Genomic DNA, 21,325 nt, shown 5'->3' with positions numbered 1-21,325 from the left:
GCAGGAGGTGGAAGAATTTCTCTGGGAATCACAAAGTGATCTTTGCAGGAATCAGGGTCGCAAATTCAATCCAAAAGTCCTCCAACCAAGAATGGCAGCAACTGAGCTGAACGTGGCAGGAGTCATCTGCCGCCCCAGGACCAAGTGGTATACCCAAAACACCTCTGGAGGTTGTGGAAGATAATGAGGAAGATTTGAACCAAAAGCTGGAAAATAGCTGAAGGATGCTGTGTTCCCAGGGAAGAAGATTCCTCCACAATCACCCAGTTTTGGACAATCTTCCCCTTAGTGTGGAGTGCAAGATATTCCTCTTGGTGCTTGGAAGAAGGCTGACTGCTTACTTAGTGGAGAAACACTATATCAACACATACATCCAGAAAGGTGGTGTCCAGGTTGGCTGAGGATCTCGCCAATAACATGAGACATGGTCACCAGCTACCAAGGAGGTTTCAAGCTACACTTCACTTCAGCCCACTTTACAACCAGGTGGCAAGACCTCCAAAAAGTGATTCCAACCAGTTCTCCCATCTTGTTTGTCATGGGTATAACGCTGCTCACATCAGTAGCAGCAGACGTAACCCGAGGCCTCATGTTGGAGCCTGGAATCCAACAATCTGCAATACGGGGATTCATGGATGACATCACAGTAACCACGGTAACCCATGTCCAAGCAAGGTGGGTATTGGAAACCCTGGGCAACATAGCTACCTGGGCTAGGATGATCTTCAAGGCCAAGAAGTCCAGATGCATGGTGATCAAAAAGGGCAAAGTTACTGGCAAATTCAGACTTCAAGTACACAGACAACCCAGTAAAGTGTCTTGGAAAGTGGTTTAATGCAGCAATGACAGACAGTGCCAACATCACTGACACTGTAAAGCAGACTGAACAGTGGCTAAAGAAGATCAACAAGACTGGACTCCCTGGTAAATTTAAGACATGGCTGAACCAACATAGTCCAGCTAATTTGGGCTGAAAGTGGGGCGCCAGCCCAGCCATACACTAGGCAGTGAGCTCCCTGCAACTGAGAGACACCATCGGCAACCCATGCCTGGGGTGACAAGGTCTCGGCTCAGCACACTTCCAGTGATGGGGGAGTGCAAATGCAAGGTAAAGGCAGAACCCAGGCAGAGGTACAGACCGTGAGGATGAAAGGTGGGTATCAAAGGCAGTGAGTCACAGGCCGCCTGGATCTTCCCAAGTGCAAGATCACGTGAGCAGAGCTTTAGAGACTGGAGTCCTTTGCATTGCTTTCCTTCTGCGGTCCGTGTATGACACTCTCTTACACCATCACAACTGCACACGGGGGCTGAGAGAGGACCCTATCTGCAAGCTTTGTGGTCAGTGGGGTTCACTGGCACACATACTGTCAGGATGCAAAACAGCTCTAACACAAGGACAGTATAGGTGGTGCCTCGACAAGGTCCTGCTGTCCTTTGCTGGCACACTGGAGTGGGAGAGATGTGAAGAGAGACCAGCTGGCAGAGAGGCAAACAGGGCAGTCATTTTCATCAAGGAGAGGACCACGTCAGTCATATCAAGGAGGCCTAAATCCAGTCTGCTGCAAACTTCCAAATCATGGGAGATGAGGGTCGATGTGGAGAGGAAGCTGCATTTCCTGGAGTTGGTGCTAACTACACTTCGACCAGACATCGTACTGTGGTTCACTGAAGACAAGAAAACCATCCTGGTGGTACTCACAGTACCATAGGAGGAAGAATGCAAGCAGGCTCATGAAATGAAGGCCCTGAAGTACCAGTCCTTAGTCCAGGAGTGCAGGAGACGTGGTTATTCCCTGTGGAGATCGGCTGTCGAGGGTTCCCAGCCAGGTCTGCACGGAGCTTGCTGTCTGCACTGGGCCTTGATGAAAAGAGCAAGAACCGAGCAGCTCACGGGATGGGGAGGAAGCAGAAAGAGCCTCTCACTGGATTTGGAGCAGGTGAGAGGAGTTGAGCTGGAAGTCAGTAACAGATGGGCAGTGACTTGGCCACCACTGCTGGCTTGCCAACTGGCTAGTGTAGTGGTTAAGTTTCAAAACACTCTATCAAGGTTGTACACCACCTGACGGCATGTTCTCCTGGCCAAAAGCTAACTCAGGTAACTGTAGAGAGAACCGTGGTGTATGATACAAGTTGGATAGCTTACTTTTGCATTCCATCTTTACCTTCTTAATGACTTTTTAGTTGCCTTCTGATGGTTTTTAAAAGCTTCCCAATCCTCTAACTTCCCACTAATTTTTGCTCTATTGTATGCCCTCTCTCTAGCTTTTATGTTGGCTTTGACTTCTCTTTTTAGCCACAGTTGTGTCATCTTTCCTTTCAAACACTTCTTCCTCTTTGGAATGTACAGTATAAATCCTGTGCCTTGCAAATTGCTTCCAGGAATTCCAGCCACTGCTGCTCTGCCATCATCCCTGTCATTGTGCTTTTTCAATCAACTCGGGCCAACTCCTCTCTCATGCCCCTGTATTTCCCTTTACTCCACTGTAATAGCAATACATCTGATTTTAGCTTCTCCTTCTCAAATTTCAGGGTGAATTTGATCACCTTATGATCACTTTCCTCTAAGGGTACTTAGAGGAAGCCTTAAGCTCTCTAATCAATTTTGATTATTGCACAACATCCATTCCAGAATAGCTGATCGCCTAGTGGGCTCAACCACAAGCTCTAAAAAGCCATCTTGTAAGCATTCTAGAAATTCCCCCTCCTGGAATCCAGCACCAACCTATTTGAATATTGAAGTCCCCCATGGCTATTGTAACATTGCCCTTTTGGCATGCATGTTCTACCTCCCGTTGTAATTTGTAGACCACATCCTCACTATTGTTTGGGGGTCTGAATACTACTTCCATCAGGGTCTTTTTACTCTTGCAGTTCCCTAGCTCTAGCCACAATGATTCAACACCTTCTGACCCTATCTCACCTCTTTTCAATGATTTGATTTAACTTTTTACCAACCATGCAACACCGCCCCCTCTGCCTTCCTGCCTATCCTTTTGATGTGTATCCTTGAAGATTAAGCTCTCAGCTGTAATCTTCTTTCAGCCATGATTCAGTAATGCCAACAACATCATACCTGTCAGTCTGCAATTGTGCTGCAAGTTCAGCTACCCTTCTCGAACTTGTCTGCCTTTTATACTGCAATTCATCCTGTTAACTGCAATTTTGCCCTATCGACAGCCTTTCCTCACTACACATTGCTTCTGTTTGTAAATCAGCGACCTCATCTTCTGCACTATTATCTGCCTTTCCTATGATACTTCTTGCATTGAAATATATGCAGCTCAGAACACCATTCGCACGATGCTCAGCCTTTTGATTTCTAACTTGTCCGAGATCTTAACTACATCTGCTAGGGCCCCTGCAATTTCTGCACTTGCCTCCCGCAGAGTCCGAGGGAACACCTTGTCAGGTCCTGGGGATTTATTCATCCTAATTTACCTCAAGAGATCTAACACCTCCTCCTATGTATAAGGTCCATGAAGTTGATGCTGCTTTGCCTCACTTTTTAAATAAAGATGCAAAACATTCATTTAAGATCTCCCCCTTCTCTTTTGGCTCCACACATAGATTCTCTTTCTGATCTTTCAGGGGACCAATTTTGTCCCTTGCAATCCCTTTTCTCTTAACATAGCTGCAAAATCCCTGAGGGTTCTCCTTCACCTTATCTACTAGTGCAACCTCATGTTTTTCTTGCCCTCGTGGTTTCGTTCTTCAGAGCTCGCTTGCATTTCTTATATTCCATAAGTACCTCATTTATCCTACCCATATCTGCTAGGTGCCTCCTTTTTTTCCTTAACCAGGGCTTCAATGTCTCTTCATCTTTTGGATGCATCTATCCTGCACCTTTAAAATTACCCACAGTAACTCCAGCCATTGGTGTTCTGCTAGAATCCCCTTCCAATCAACCTTTACCAGCTCCTCTCTCATGCCTCTGTAATTCTTGTTACTCCACTGTAATGCTGATACATCTGACTTTAGCTTCTTCCTCTTAAATTGCAGGTTGAATTCTATCATAATATGATCACTGGTCCCTTGGGAAATCCGGTTCATTAGACAACATTCAATCCAGAACTGGCTTTCCCCTAGTGGGCTCAACTAAAAGCTACTCTGAAAAAACATCTTGTATGTATTCTACAATTTCCCTCTCATGGGATCCAGCACCGACCTGATTTTCCCAATCTATAGAAATCCCCATGACTTTTATAAAGAATTGAATTGACTTAATATTAATTACATCCTTCTAATACATGAGAAGTAAAAATCTTTACGTTATGTCTCTGTTCAAATGTGTAATGCGCAATTATAGTAATTTATAATAAGTATTATGTACAACAGGACAGTCAATATAACACAGAAATACAGTTGTGTCAGCGTGAATTAATCAGTCCGATGGCCTGGTGGAAGAAGCTGACCCAGAGCCTGTTGGTCCGGGCTTTTATGCTGCGGTACTGTTTGCACTTTTGACATGCCTTTTCCATCTCCTGCTGTAATTTGTAGCCCATATTCTAGCTACTGTTTGGGGATCTGTACTGTATATAACTCCCATCAAGGTCCTTTTACCCTTGCAGTTTCTTAACTCAACCCACAGGATACTACATCTTCCAATCCTATCTCACCTCTTTCCAAGGATTTCATTTCAGTTTTTACCAATGGAACCACACTACCCCCTTCTCCTACTTGCCTGTCCTTTCAATACAAAGTGTATCCTTCGACGTTCAGCTCCCAACTATGATCTTCTTTCAGCCACGATTCAGCGATGTCCACAACATCAAACCTGCCAGTTTCTAACTGTAGAAGATCATCTACCTTATTCCCTATATTGCATACTTTCAAATATAACATCTTCAGTCCTGTTTTCATCACCCTTTTCAATTTTGCCCTATGTTACTCTTCATCTCATTCACTGACAGTAATTTTGCCGTATCATCTGCCTGTCCTTTCTGACAGTCTCACGACACACTGCTTCTGCTTGTAACCCAACAGCCCTATCACTCCAGATCCCAACTCCTGCCAAATTAGTTTAAATCATCCTGAAGAGCACTTGCAAACCTTCCCTCAAGGACGTTAGTCACCGTCAGGTTTTTACAGGTCGAACCTTCCCCGGAAGAAATCCCAATGATCCAGAAATCTGAAACCCTGCCCCTGCATCACTTGTGATTGCAGTAATCACTTATGACACTCTACAACATCGAGTGATAAATATAAAAGATTGTAGCCCTAAACAGAATCTTTTACATTTGGATTGACATTTATTAATGTCGAGATACCATAAGATACAGGAGCAGAATTAGGCCATTGGCCCATTGGATCCACTCCGCCATTCAATCATGGTTGATCCTCTTTCCGCTCCTCAGCCCCACCTCCCAGCCTTCGCCCGGTAATGTTTGATGCCATGAATCAAGAACCCATCAATCTCTGCCTTAAATACATCCAACGACCTGGCCTCCACACCTGCCTGTGGTAACAAATTCCACAAATTCACTACCCTCTGGCTAAAGAAATTTCTCCACGTCACTATTTTAAATGGATATCCCTCGATTCTGAGGCTGTGCCCTCTAGTCCTACACTCCCTCACCATGGGAAACATCCTCTCCACGTCCACTCTGTCTAGGCCTTTCAACATCTGAAAGGTTTCAATAAGATACCCCTCATGCTACTAAATTTCACGAGTATAGACCAGAGCATTAAACATCCCACATATGATAACCCTTGGCCCTTGTTATTATTTCTTTGTCCTCATTTTCTAGCAGTCCTATATCCACTCTCATCTCTATTTTATTTTTTACATACTAGTAAAAACTTCTACTATTCATTTTGATATTGCTTGCTAGCCTGCTTTCATATTTCATCTTTTCCTTCCTGATGATCCTCTTAGTTGCTTCCTGTAGGAGTTTAAAAGCTTCCCAATCCTCTAACTTTCCACTAATTTTTGCTTTATCGTCTGCCATCTCTTTTGCTTTTACATTAACTTTGACTTCCCTTGTCAGCCACCGTTGTAACACTTTGCCATTTGAGTATTTCTTCATTTTGAGTATACCTAACCTACATCTTCCTTATTTCTCCCAGAAAGTTATGCCATTACTGCTCTGCTGTCATCCCTGCCAGCATCTCCTTCCAATTTACTTTGGCCAACTCCTCTCTCATACCACTGTAATTTCCCTTACTTCACTGAAACACTGCTATGTCACACTTTACTTTCGCTCTATCAAATTTCAAGTTGAACTCAATCATATTCTGATCACTGCCACCTAAGGGTTCCTTTTTTAAGCTCCCTCATCAGCCCTGTTTCATTACAGTTTTGGGCTCCCTATTTCAGAAAGGATATACTGACATTGGAGAGGATTCAGAGACAATTCACGAGAATGATTCCAGAAATGAAAATGTTACCGTATGAGGAATGTCTGGCAGCTCTTGGGCTGTGTTCCCTGGAGTTCAGGAGAATAAGGGGGATCACATTGAAACATTCCAAATGTTAAAAGGCCTGAACAGATTAGATTTGGCAAAGCTATTTCCCTTGGTATGGGAGTCTAGGACAAGAGGGCATGACTTCAGGATTGAAGGATATCCATTTAGAACAGAGATGTGGAGAAATTACTTTAGTCAGAGGGTGGTAAATCTGTGCAATTTGTTGCCACGAGTGGCTGTGGAGGTCAAGTCATTGGGTACATTTAAGCCAGAGATAGATAGGTTCTTGATTAGTCAGGGCATCAAAGGGTATGGGGAGAAGGCAGGGGAGTGGGGGTGACTGGAGAAACTGGATCAACCCACGGACCAGACTCGAAGGGCTGAATGGCCTACTTCTTCTCCTATATCTTATGGTCTTATTACATAACACCCAATCCAGTATAGCTGATCCCCTAGTAAGCATAATGACAAACTGCTCTAAAACCCATATCGTAGGCATTCAACAAACTCATTCTTTTGAAATTCATTACCAACATCATTTCTATTTCCCGTTGTAATGTGTGGTCCGCATCCCAGCCACTGTTGGGAGGCCTCTATATAACTGCTATCAGGGTCCTTTTACCCTGGCAGCTTTTAAACTCAGCCAACAAGGATTCAATTTGTTCCAATCTTATGTCACATCTTTCTACAGATTTGATGCCATTCTTTATCAACTGAACCATGTCACTTCCTCTGCCGACCTTCCTATCCCTCCGATACAATGTGTAACCTTGGACATTCAGATCCCAACTACAACCATCCTTCAGACATGATTCAGTGATAGCTACAACATCATACCTGACAATCTGTGATAGTGCAACAAGATCATCCACCTTATTTCTAATACTCCATGTAGTGAGATTAACACTTTGTTTACTGTACTTGTTACCCTGTTTGGTCCCTAATGCACTGATACTCACGTTGCTGGCTGATATTTTGTCCTATCATCTGTCAGCCTTCCTGACAGTCTGACTGCATGCTATCTTTGCTTTTTTAATCATCCATCCTATCCTGAATCCCTTCATTCTGGTTCCTGAACCCTGCCCCCGTACCAGCTTCTCAGCCATGCATTTATCTGCTAAATCATCCTGTTTCTACCCTCACTAGCACGTGGCACATGTAGCAATCCAGAAATTACTACCCAGGAGGTCCTGCTTCTCAGCTTGCTACCTAGCTCTCTACATTCTTTCTTCAGGATCTCTTTGCTTTTCCTTCCTATGTCACTGGTACCAAGACATCTGGCTGCTGTCCCTCCCCTTCCAAAACGCTGTGGATGCGGTCATTCATGTCCAGAGAGTGTTCTGTCTGTTCAGTTCCCCGTCACTACTGTTCCACTCTTCTCCCTCTTTCTCTTCTGCACCAGGGACCCATGCTCAGTCAACCTGGTCTCCATGGCATTCCCCTGGGAGGCCATCCCCCACAACTGTATCCAAAGCAGTACACTTATTATTGAGGGGAATAGCCACAGGGGTGCTCTGCACTAACTGCCTCTTCACATTTCTATTTCTCCTGACAGTCACCCAGCTACCCATCTCCTGAATGGGAACAGCTCCTTCCAGCCCAACGAACCCATGAGGCAAATTACACCCGTATGACCAGTTAACCTACTAACTCGTGCATCTTTGGAATATGAGAGGAAATCAGGCCCCCCGGAGGAAACCTATGTGGCCATGGGGAGAATGTACAGACTCCTAACAGAAAGCAAGGGGAATTGAACCCAATGCAAAGTGTTACACTGACTGTCTCTCTACCAGGTTGTCCTGTATCTATACATAAATATTCAAAATTAGAGATGGTCAGCGGATATTTCAAAGTAAGACACAGCATTGGTCACCACGTTTCTGTTGGGTGTGGTACAGTATACAAGCTGTGGGAGCTGTGGGAGTGCAGGTACCTCCATCGGTAAAGCCAGCCCTGATACCGCCATGTACGTGCTTCCAATGGTTTTGATCTTTTCAATCTTCTGATAGCGTTCTTCACTCAGGAGCTACAGTGGGGAAACACAGGTAACAGAATGACACCATATCAGCTCTGTCAGTCTGAAAACCACAAACAAAATACATCCCATCAGACCATAAGGCGCGAGGAGAATTTGGCCACTCGGTCTATTCAATCTGCTCTGTCATTCCATCACAGCTGATTTATTATCCCTCTCAACCCCATTCTCGCGCTTTCTCCCTGTACCCTCCTGCTGCCCTTTCTAATCAAGAAGCTATCAATCTCTGCTTTAAATATAGTGGATTCTGGTTAATTGGACATTGGTTAATCTGGGCAGCCACTTATTAGGGACATCTCTTAAAGAACAAAAATAAACAGAAAACAGCCAGGATTCCCTTTATATATTTGGGAGACTATGCCACATAATAGGGACAGAAGACTGTTGCCAAACAGTTTCTGAATAGTGTCATTCATGTATATTTGTGTGCTTGTTAGACACTACACAATGCTAAGAGCAAATAGCATCAGTTGCATGTGTTTGTATTCAAAAAGCAGTATTTTTTATCACTGATAGTTGGAGAGAAATAAGCAGTAAGACATTTCAGAACTGTTTCGCTCGCTGCAGTTTCAAGCATTCAGGCTTGGCGATGTCAGAAATGGCCATTAGACTTTATGGAGTGACCAGTTTTTCTGGTGTGCTGGTGTTATCTTATCTATTTAGGCCAATGGATGCCAATTCAAACAGCAGTGATTTTTGATAACATTGTTTTTTACTTTGACTTTTACGAAGAGGGCAATGAAAGCAGTCCATTATCTGCACGAGGTATCTGCCCTGATTTTGATCATTTTGCAGTCAAGAACATGGCAGCGATGAATACTTCCATCAATAGCTATTAGGAATTAATACACAGTTGCATAATTCCGGCTAATTGGGGCAGCTGCTTAATTGGGTCAAAATGTATTGGTCCTAATGTGTTCCAATTACCCAGAATCCATTGTACACCCAATGACTTGGCAGCCACAGCCATCTGTGACAATGAATTCCACAGATTCACTACCCTCTGGCTAAAGAAATTCCTTTTCATCTCCATTCTAAAAGGACACCACTCTATTCTGAGACTGTGCCCTCCGGTTTCAGACTCCCGCACCAAAGGAAACATCCTCTCCATATCCACTCTGTCTAGGCTTTTCAATATTCAGAATCAGAATCAGGTTTCATATCACCAGCATATATCATGCAGCTTGTTAACTTTATGACAGAAGTACAATGAAATACATGATAAATAAACATACAGAAAACAAACTGAGCAATCAGTGGCGGGAGCAGTGCACGGCGAGGAGTTACTCGCGAGTCAGCGGCACTTGTTCAAAAGGAGGGCTTCACGGTGTTCAGTGTCGTTCCGGCGTCCAAATCAAGTGGGAGCAGTACAGAGAGGAGTAAATAAAATTAAAGGAGGAACAAGCGGAGCAGCCATTGTTGGGAGTGGGCCAACGGTGAGAGTGGGAGGGTTAGGCATTGGCTCAAAGGAGGCTTAGTTCAGAAGAGGCTTTGGTCTCCGCAAGTTGTCCGTGTAAGTTTCCTTCTTTTTTGTGTCAGGGGTACTTAATTGATCGTTATGTTTTCTTCATGCCGGATGTTGGAGTACTGGGAAACCCAGAGTCTCCCAGGGAACTACATCTGCCGGTTGCATGCAGCTGCAAGTCCTTGAAGACCGTGTTAGGGATCTGGAGCAGCAGCTGGATGACTTTCGACTTGTACGGGAGAGTGAGGAGATACAGTAATCGATCAGAGTTACAGGGAAGTGGTCACCCCCTACGTTGCAGGAGCCGGGTAACTGGGTGACTGTCAGGAGAAGGAATAGGAAGGTGAAAAGGCAGTAGGTGACCATTCACCTCAAAAGTAAGTGTACCATTTTGGATACTGTTGTGGGGGATGACCTCCCAGCGGAATGCCATGGAGACTGGGTTACTGGTACTGAGCATGGGTCCGTGGTGCAGAAGGGAAAGAGGGAGAGTAGGGGAGCAGTAGTGATAGAGGTTGGGTAATAACCCAGATTTTATTAGGGAGCTTAACGTAAAGGAACCCTTAGGAGGCAGTGATCATAGATTGATTAAATTCATACTACAATTTGAGAGGTAGAAGCGTAACTCACATGTATCAGTACTTCAGTGGAATAAAGGGAATTACAAGGAGCTTTCCCAGGTGGATTGGAGGAGGATACCAGTGGGGATAGTGGCAGGACACAGATAGCTGAATTTCTGGGAATAGTTCACAAGGCGCAGGATAGATATGTCCCATAGAGGAAGAGGTTCTCAAATGGCAAGGGTAGGCAACTGTAGCTGACAAGGGAAGTTAGAACTGTATAATATTCAAGGAAAGGGCATATAAATTCACAAAAGTGAGTGGGAAGTTTAATGATTGGGAAGCTTTTAAAATCGAACAAAGGCAACTAAAAAAGCTATAAGTAAAAAGAAGAAATATGAGGCAAACTAGCCAATAATATAAAGCAGCATACTATGAGTTTTTTCCGTTATATAAAGAGTGAAAGGGAGGTGAGAGTTGATATTCAACCACTGGAAAATGATGCTGGTGAGGTAGTAATGGGGGAAAAAGAAATGGCAGATAAACTTAATGGATACTTTGCATCTGCCTTCACTGTGGAAGACACTAGCAAGGTGCCAGAGGCCTGTGAGTGTCAGAGAGGAGTGAGTGTTATTGGTATTAGAAAACCATAGAAAAACTACAGCACAGAAACAGGCCTTTTGGCCCTTCTTGGCTGTGCCGAACCATTTTCTGCCTCGTCCCACTGACCTGCACACGGACCATATCCCTCCATACACCTCCCATCCATGTATCTGTCCAATTTATTCTTAAATGTTAAAAAAGAACCCGCATTTACCACCTCGTCTGGCAGCTCATTCCATATTCCCACCACTCTCTGTGTGAAGAAGCCCCCCCGATGTTCCCTTTAAACTTTTCCCCCCCTCACCCTTAACCCATGTCCTCTGGTTTTTTTCTCCCCCTGCCTCAGTGGAAAAAGCCTGCTTGCATTCATTCTATCTATACCCATCATAATTTTATATACCTCTATCAAATCTCCCCTCATTCTTCTACGCTCCAGGGAATAAAGTCCCAACCTATTCAACCTTTCTCTGTAACTGAGTTTCTCAAGTCCCGGCAACATCCTTGTAAACCTTCTCTGCACTCTTTCAACCTTATTTATATCCTTCCTGTAATTTGGTGACCAAAACTGAACACAATACTCCAGATCTGGCCTCACCAATGCCTTATATAACCTCATCATAACATTCCAGCTCTTATACTCAACACTTTGATTAATAAAGGCCAATGTACCAAAAGCTCTCTTTACGACCCTATCCATCTGTGACGCCACTTTTAGGGAATTTTGTATCTGTATTCCCAGATCCCTCTGTTCTACTGCACTCCTCAGTGCCTTACCATTAACCCTGTATGTTCTACCTTGGTTTGTCCTTCCAACGTGCAATACCTCACACTTGTCTGTATTAAACTCCATCTGCCATTTTTCAGCCCATTTTTCCAGCTGGTCCAAGTCCCTCTGCAGGCTCTGAAAACCTTACTGACTGTCTACTACCCCTCCAATCTTTGTATCATCAGCAAATTTGCTGATCCAATATACCACATTATCATCCAGATCATTGATATAGATGACAAATAACAATGGACCCAGCACTGATCCCTGTGGCACACCAGTAGTCACAGGCCTCCACTCGGAGAAGCAATTCTCTACTACCACTCTTTGGCTTCTTCCATTGAGCCAATGTCTCAGGTCAGGTCCCGGGGATTTATCCACTTTAATCTTCCTCGAGACAGCAAGGACCTTCTCCTTTTCGATCTGCACAATTTCCATGATCTCACTACTTGTTTCCCTTAATTCCATAGACTTCATGCCAGTTTCTTTAGTAAATACAGACGCAAAAATCCTATTTAAGATCTCCCCAATTTCCTTTGGTTCTGCACATAGCTGACCACTCTGATCTTCAAGAGGACCAATTTTATCCCTTACAATCCTTTTGCTCTTAATATACCTGGATTATCCTTCACTTTGACTGCCAAGGCAACCTCATGTCTTCTTTTAGCCCTCCTGATTTCTTTCTTAAGTATTTTCTTGCACTTCTTATACTCCTCAAGCACCTTATTTACTCCCTGTTTCCTATACATGTCATACAAAGGAAAAAGTGCTAGACTAACTCAAATGTCTTAAAATGGATAAGTCACCTGGACCAGATGGACTACATCCCAGAGTCAATGGAGAGTTTAATCTAGGATTGCTGGGAACCAAACTGAAGAGGTGGTTGGCTCACAAATAGAGAAAGCTTGGAGACAGTGTAAGAGGGAGGATAGGCAGGTGATTGAGAAGGGACGCACTCAGACTGATGGTTTGAGATGTGTCTATATTAATGCAAGGAATATCATGAACAAAGCGGATGAGCTTAGAGCATGGATCAGAACTTGGAGCTATAGTGTGGCCATTACAGAGACTTGGATGGCTCAGGGGCAGAAATGGCTACTTCAAGTGCAAGGCTTTAGATGTTTCAGAAAGCATAGGGAGGGAGGCAAAAGAGGTGGGGGCATGGCACTGTTGATCAGAGATAGTGTCACGCATGAAGAAAAGGAGGAAGTCATGGAGGGGTTCTCTACAGAGTCTCTGCGGATGGAAGTTAGGAACAGGAAGGGGTCAATAACTCTACCGGGTGTTTTTTGTAGACCATCCAATAGTAACAGGGATATCGAGGAGCAGATAGGGAGACAGATTCTAGAAAGATTTAATAACACAGGGTTGTCGTGGTGGGAGATTTTAATTTCCCAAATATCGATCAGCATGTCCCTGGGATGAGGGGTTTAGATGGGGTGGAGTTTGTGAGGTGTGTTCAGGAAGGTTTCTTGACACAATATGTAGATAAGCCTACAAGAGGAGAGGCTGTACTTGATCTGGTATTGGGAAATGAACCTGGTCAGGTGTCAGATCTCTCAGTGGGAGAGCATTTTGGAGATAGTGATCACAACTCTATCTCCTTTACCATATCATTGGAGAGGGATTGGAACAGATAAGTTAGGAAAGCATTTAATTGGAGTAAGGGGAAATATGAGTCTTGTCATCTTCAGAAGTTTTCGGATGACTCTGCCATTGTTGGATGCATCAGTAAGGGAGATGAGGCTGAGTTCAGGGCTACGGTAGGAAACTTTGTCTCATGGTGTGAGCAGAATTATCTGCAGCTTAATGTGAAAAAGACTAAGGAGCTGGTGGTAGACCTGAGGAGAGCTAAGGTACCAGTGACCCCTGATTCCATCCAGGGGGTCAGTGTGGACATGGTGGAGGATTACAAATACCAGCGGATACAAATTGACAATAAACTGGACTGGTCAAAGAACACTGAGGCTGTCTACAAGAAGGGTCAGAGCCGTCTCTATTTCCTGAGGAGACTGAGGTCCTTTAACATCTGCTGGACGATGCTGAGGATGTTCTATGAGTCTGTGGTGGTCAGTGCTATCATGTTTGCTGTTGTGTGCTGGGGCAGCAGGCTGAGGGTAGCAGACACCAACAGAATCAACAAACTCATTCGTAAGGCCAGTGATGTTGTAGTGATGGAACTGGACTCTCTGACGGTGGTGTCTGAAAAGAGGATGCTGTCCAAGTTGCATGCCATCTTGGACAATGTCTCCCATCCACTACATAATGTACTGGGTGGGCACAGGAGTACATTCAGCCAGAGACTCATTCCACCGAGATGCAGCACGGAGCGTCATAGGAAGTCATTCCTGCCTGTGGCCATCAAACTTTACAACTCCTCCCTTGGAGGGTCAGACACCCTGAGCCAATAGGCTGGTCCTGGACTTATTTCATAATTTACTGGCATAATTTACATATTACTATTTAACTATTTATGGTTCTATTACTATTTATTATTTATGGTGCAACTGTAATGCAAACCAATTTCCCCCGGGATCAATAAAGTATGACTATGACTATGACTGTGACTATCAGGCAGGAACTTGGAAGCATAAATTGGAAACAGATGTTCTCAGGGAAATGTACAGAAGAAATGTGGCAAATGTTCAGGGGATATTTGTGGAGTGTTCTGAATAGGTACATTTCAATGAGACAGAGAAAGGGATGGTAGGATACAGGAACCGTGGTGTACAAAGGCTGTTGGAAATCCAGTCTAGAAGAAAAAAAGAGGTTCAAAAAGCTAGGTAGTGATAGAGATCTAGAAGATTATAAGCTAGCAGGAAGGAGCTCAAGAAAGAAATTAGGAGAGCCAGAAGAGGCCATGAGAATGCTTTGACGGACAGGGTTAAGGAAAAACTCAAGGCATTCTATAAGTATGTTAAGAGCAAGAGGATAAGACGTGAGGGAATAGGACCAATCAAGTGTGACAGTGGGAAAGTGTGTATGGAACCGGAGGAGATAGCAGGGGTACTTAATGAGTACTTTGCATCAGTATTCACTACTGAAAAGGACCTTGGCGATTGTAGGTACGACTTACAGCAGACTGAAAAGCTTGAGCATGCAGATATTAAGAAAGACGATGTGCTGGAGCTTTTGGAAAGCATCAAGTTGGATAAGTCACTGGGACCGGACGAGATGTACCTAGGCTACTGTGGGAAGCGAGGGATCAGAATTCTGAGCATCTGGTGATGATCTTTGCATCATCAGTGGGGACAGGAGAGGTTCCGGAGGATTGGAGGGTTGCGGATGTTGTTCCCTTATTCAAGAAAGGGAGTAGAGATAGTCCAGGAAATTATAGACCTGTGAGTCTTACTTCAGTGGTCGGTAAGTTGATAGAGAAGAACCTGACAGGCAGGATTTATGAACATTTGGAGAAGCATAATATGATTAGGAATAGTCAGCATGGCTTTGTCAAGGGTGGGTCATGCCTTACGAGCCTGACTGAATTTTTTGAGGATGTGACTAAACACATTGATGAAGGTAGAGCAGTAGATGTAGTGTATATGGATTTCAGCAAGGCATTTGACAAGGTTCCGCATGCAAGGCTTATTGAGAAAGTAAGGAGGCATGGGATCCAAGGGGACATTGCTTTGTGGATTCAGAACTGGTTTGCCCACAGAAGGCAAAGGGTGGTTGTAGACGGGTCATATTCTGCATGGAGGTTGGTGACCAGTGGTGTGCCTCAGGGATCTGTTCTGGGACCCCTACTCTTCGTGATTTTTATAAATGACCTGGATGAGGAAGTGGAGGGATGGGTTTGGAAAATTGCTGATGACACAAAGGTTGGGGGTGTTGTAGATAGTGTGGAGGGCTGTCAGAGGTTACAGCTGGACATTGATAGGATGCAAAAATGGGCTGAGAAGTGGCAGATGGAGTTCAACCCAGATAAGTGTGAGGTGGTTCATTTTGATAGGTCAAATATGATGACAGAATATAGTATTAATGGTAAGACTCTTGGCAGTGTTGAGGATCAGAGGGATCTTGGGATCCGAGCCCATAGGACACTCAAGGCTGCTGTGCAGGTTGACTCTGTGGTTAAGAAAGCATACGGTACATTGGCCTTCATCAACCATGGGATTGAGTTTAGGAGCCGAGAGGTAATGTTGCAGCTATATAGGACCCTGGTCAGACCCCACTTGGAGCACTGTGCTCAGTTCTGGTTGCCTCACTACAGGAAGGACGTGGAAACCACAGAAAGGGTACAGAGGAGATTTACACGGATGTTGTCTGGATTGGGGAGCATACCTTATGAGAATAGTTGTTCCGTTGTTTAAAAAAGGATCGAAAAGTAATGTGGGAAATTATAGGCCGGTAAGTTTAACGTCGGTAGTAGGTAAGTTATTGGAGGGAGTACTAAGAGACAGAATCTACAAGCATTTGGATAGACAGGGACTTATTAGGGAGAGTCAACATGGCTTTGTGCATGGCAGGTTATGTTTGACCAATCTATTGGAGTTTTTCGAGGAGGTTACCAGGAAAGTGGATGAAGGGAAGGCCGTGGATATTGTCTACATGGACTTCAGTAAGGCCTTTGACAAGGTCCCGCATGGGAGGTTAGTTAGGAAAATTCAATCGCTAGGTATACATGGAGAGGTGGTAAATTGGATCAGACATTGGTTCAATGGAAGAAGCCAAAGAGTGGTAGTAGAGAATTGCTTCTCTGAGTGGAGGCCTGTGACTAGTGGTGTGCCACAGGGATCAGTGCTGGGTCCATTGTTATTTGTCATTTATATCAATGATCTGGATGATAATGTGGTAAATTGGATCAGCAAATTTGCTGATGATACAAAGATTGGAGGTGTAGTAGGCAGTGAGGAAGGTTTTCAGAGCCTGCAGAGGGACTTGGACCAGCTGGAAAAATGGGCTGAACAATGGCAGATGGAGATTAATGCAGACAAGTGTGAGGTATTGCACGTTGGAAGGACAAACCAAGGTAGAACATACAGGGTTAATGGTAAGGCACTGAGGAGTGCAGTGGAACAGAGGGATCTGGGAATACAGATACCAAATTCCCTAAAACTGGCGTCACAGGTAGATAGGGTCATAAAGAGAGCTTTTGGTACATTGGCCTTTATTAATCGAAGTATTGAGTATAAGAGCTGGAATGTTATGATTAGGTTGTATAAGGCATTGGTGAAGCCAAATCTGGAGTATTGTGTTCAGTTTTGGTCACCAAATTAAAGGAAGGATATAAATAAGGTTGAAAGAGTGCAGAGAAGGTTTACAAGGATGTTGCCAGGACTTGAGAAACTCAGTTACAGAGAAAGGTTGAATAGGTTAGGACTTTATTCCCTGGAGCGTAGAAGAATGAGGGGAGATTTGATAGAGGTATATAAAATTATGATGGGTATAGATAGAGTGAATGCAAGCAGGCTTTTTCCACTGAGGCAAGGGGAGAAAAAAACCAGAGGACATGGGTTAAGGGTGAGGGGGGAAAAGTTTAAAGGGAACATTAGTGAGGGCTTCTTCACACAGAGAGTGGTGGGAGTATGGAATGAGCTGCCAGATGAGGTGGTAAATGCGGGTTCTTTTTTAACATTTAAGAATAAATTGGACAGATACATGGATGGGAGGTGTATGGAGGGATATGGTCCGTGTGCAGGTCAGTGGGACTAGGCAGAAAATGGTTCGGCACAGCCAAGAAGGGCCAAAGGGCCTATTTCTGGGCTGTAGTTTCTATGGTTCTATGGTTCTAATAGGTTGAGTGAACTCGGCCTTTTCTCCTTGGAGCGTTGGAGGATGAGAGGTGACCTGATAGAGGTGTATAAGATGATGAGAGGCATTGTTCGTGTAGATAGTCAGGGGCTTTTTCCCTGGGCTGAAGTGGCTTACACAAGGTGACACAGTTTTAAGGTGCTTGAAAGTAGATACAAAGGAGATGTCAGAGGTAAGTTTTTTATGCAGAGAGTGGTGAGGGCGTGGAATGGGCTGCCAGCAATGGTGTTGGAGGCGGTTATAATAGGGTCTTTTAAGAGATTCCTGGACAGGTACATGGAGCTCAGAAAAATAGAGGGTTATGGGTAACCCTAGTTAATTTCTCAGATAAAGACCTGTTTGCCACAGCTTTGTGGGCGGAAAGACCTGTATTGTGCTGTAGGTTTTCTATGTTTCTAAATCTGTTGGAGTTCTTTGATGAAGAAACAGGCAGGGTGGACAAAAGGAGAGGCCGTGGATGTCATTAAGGGATTTGATAAAGTGCCACACATGAGGCTGCTTAACAAGATAAAATCCTGTGGTGTTACAGGAAAGATACTGGCATGGATATAGGAATGGCTGACAGGCAGGAGGCAGTGAGTGGAAATAAAGGGGGCCTTTTCTGGTTGGGTGCCAGTGATGAGTGGTGATTAGGGGTCAGTATTGAGCCTGCTACTTTTCACATTGTTTGTCAATGATTTGGATAATGGAACTGATGGCTTTGTGGAAAAGTTAGTGGATGATACAAAGACAGGTGGAGGGGGAGGTAGTGCTGAGCGATTGCAGCAGGACAAATTGGAAGAATCGACAAAAAACTGCCAGATGGAATAAAATGTTGGGAAATGCATGATCATGCATTTTGGTAAAAAGAACAACAGCGCAGACTGTTCTCTAAATGGGGAGAAGGTTTAAACATCAGAGGTGGAGAGGAACTTGGGAGTCCTCATACAAGACTCCCAGAAGGTTAATTTTTAGGTTGAGTCGGTGGTAAAGAAGTTTAATGCAATGTTGGCATTCATTTCAAGGGGAATACAATATAAAAGCAAGGAGATACTGCTGAGCCTTTATAAAACACTAGTCAGGCTGCACTTTGAGTATTGTCAACAGTTTTGGGCCCCGTATCTCGGAAACAATGTGCTGTCATTGGAGAGAGTCCAGAGGTGGTTCACGAGGATGATTCTGGGAACGAAGGGGTTAACATCTGAGGAGTGTTTGGCAGCTTTGGGCCTGTACTCACTGGAATTCAGAAGATTGTGGGGGGGATCTCATTGAAACCTACCAAATATTGAAAGGACTAGATAGGGTGGATGTGGAAAGGATGTTTCCTATGGTGGGGGTATCCAGAACTAGAGGGCACAGCATCAGAATTGAGGGGTGACCTTTTAGAACAGAGGTAAGGAAGAATTTTTTTAGCCAGAAAGTAGGGAATCTGTGGAATTCTCTACCACAGACTGCAGTGGAGGCCAAGTCCGTGAGTATATTTAAGTGGAAGTTGATGGTTTCCTGATCGGTCAGGGCATCGAAGAATGTGGTGAGAAGGCAGGTGTATGGGGTTGAGTGGATCCGGGATCAGCCATGATGGAATAGTGGAGCAGACTCGATGGGCTGAGTGGCCTTAATCTGCTCCTGTGTCTTGTGGTCTTGTGGAAATCAGTAGTCAGAGGAACAGACAGGAAATTCTGTGGCTGTGAATGGGACACCCAAATTGTATGTTGCCTCTGAGGAGCCAGGGTCAGGGATGTCTTGGATCACATCCACTACAGCAGGGTAGTAATTTCTGGATTGCTACTTGTGCCACATGCCACTGAGGGTAGAAACTGGATGATCTGGCAGACAAATGCATGGCTGACAAGCTCATTCTAGGGTCACTGGGATCTCTTCTGAGGGAGGTATGACTTGTACAAAAGGGATGGGTTGCACCTGAACCTGCGGGGATCAATATTCTCACGGGCAGGTTTGTTGGAGGTGTTGGGGAGAGGTTAAACTAATTTTGCTGAGGGATGGAAACCAGAGTGAAGGGACTCAGGATAGGATGGATGATAAAAAAAATCAAAGATAGCATGCAGTCAGACTGTCAGGAAGGGCAGGCAGATGATAGGACAAAATTGCAGCCAGCAGGGTGATTATCAGTGCATTAGGGATGCAGAATCAAAAAAGGGTAGCAAATACAGTACTGAAAGTGTTATATCTCAATGCACAGAGTATAAGAAATAAGGTCGATGATCTTGTTGCACTATTACAGATTGTCGGGTATGATGTGTTGTGGCCATCACTGAATCGTGGCTGAAGGATGGTTGTAGTTGGGAGCTGAATGTCCAAGGTTACATGTTATATTGGAGGGACAGGAAGGTAGGCAGAGGGTCTGGTGTGGCTCTGCTGGTAAAGAATGGCATCAAATCAGTAGAAAGATGTGACACAGGATCTGAAGACGTTGAATCCTTATGGGTTAAGAAACTTCAAGTGTAAAAGGACCCTGATGGCAATTGTATACAGGCCTCTAAACAGCAGCTGGGATGTGGACTACAGGTTACAACAGGAAATAGAAAAGGTGTGTCAAAAAGGCAATGTTACAGTTGTCATGGGAGATTTCAACATGAAGGCTGATTGGGAAAATGATGTTGGTAATGGATCTTATTGATGTTGGTAGTGTATTTGTTGAATGCCTATGAGAAAGCTTTTTAGAACAGCTTGACATTGAACCTACAAGGGGATCAACTATACTAGATTGGGCATTAGGTAATGAACCAGAGGTGATTAGGGAGCTTACGGTAAAGGAACCCTTAGGAGTCAGTGATCACAATATGATTGAGTTTAACTTGAAATATGATAGGGAGAACGTAAAGTCTGATGTAGCATTATTTCAGGAGAGTAAAGGAAATTACAGTGGTATGAGAGTTAGCCAAAGTAAATTGGAAGGAGATGATTGCGGGGATACAGCAGAGCAGCAATGGTGTAAGGTTTTGGAAAAAAATGTGTAATGATGCAGGATAGATGTATTCCAAAAAAAAGGAATGCTCAAATGGCAAAATAGTACAACTGTGGCTGACAATGGAAGCTGAAGGTAATGTAAAAGCAATAGAGAAGGCATACAGTAAAGCAAACTTTATCAAGAAGATTGAGGATTAGAAAGCTTTAAAAACCTACAGAAAGCAACTAAAAGAATCATTTGGAGGGAAAAGATGAATTTTGAAAACAAGCTAGCTAACAATATCAAGGTCAATGGAAAAAGCTTTTTTCAAGTATATAAAAAATAAAGGAGAGATGGGAATGGATATTGGACCACTAGAAAATGAGGCCAGAGAAATAATAATGGGGGATCAGGAGGTGGCAGATAAACTAAATGAGTATTTTGCATCAGTCTTTACTGCAAAAGGCACTAGCAGTGTGCCAGTTGTTGTAGTGTGTGAAGGAAGAGAATGAGTGCAGCTACTATTACAAGAGAGAAGGTGCTCAAAGCTGAGAAACCTAAAGGCACATTAGTCACCCAGACTAGATGAACTGCACCCTAGGGTTCTGAAAGAGGTACCGGTAGAATTTGTGCAGGCATTAGTAATGATCTTTCAAAAATCATTGGACTTTGGCATAATGCCAGAGGACTGGAATATTGCAGATGTCTCCCCACTCTTCAAGAAAGGAAGGAGGCAGCAGACACAGTTAGCCTAACCTCAGTGGTTGGGAAGATGTTGGAGTCCATTGTTAAGGATGAGGTTATGGAGTACTTGGTGATGTAGAACAAGATAAGACAAAGTCAGCATTGG

The 21,325-nt window shown here is 44.1% G+C and overlaps 1 protein-coding gene across 1 annotated transcript in view; it reads right to left on the bottom strand.

Moving 5' to 3' along the window:
- LOC134350614 (adenylate cyclase type 8-like) overlaps positions 1-21,325 on the bottom strand; it is a 140,079-nt gene that overhangs the window by 15,918 nt on the left and 102,836 nt on the right. The window contains exon 16 of the mRNA XM_063056082.1: positions 8,339-8,431. Coding sequence (XP_062912152.1) covers positions 8,339-8,431 — 93 coding nt within the window. The remainder of the gene's footprint in view (positions 1-8,338; positions 8,432-21,325) is intronic.

Source organism: Mobula hypostoma, chromosome 8 (assembly GCF_963921235.1).
Source record: "Mobula hypostoma chromosome 8, sMobHyp1.1, whole genome shotgun sequence".
NCBI classification, from domain to species: domain Eukaryota; kingdom Metazoa; phylum Chordata; class Chondrichthyes; order Myliobatiformes; family Myliobatidae; genus Mobula; species Mobula hypostoma.
Note: the sequence above shows the minus strand (reverse complement) of the source record. Positions and strands in the feature narration are given on the sequence as shown.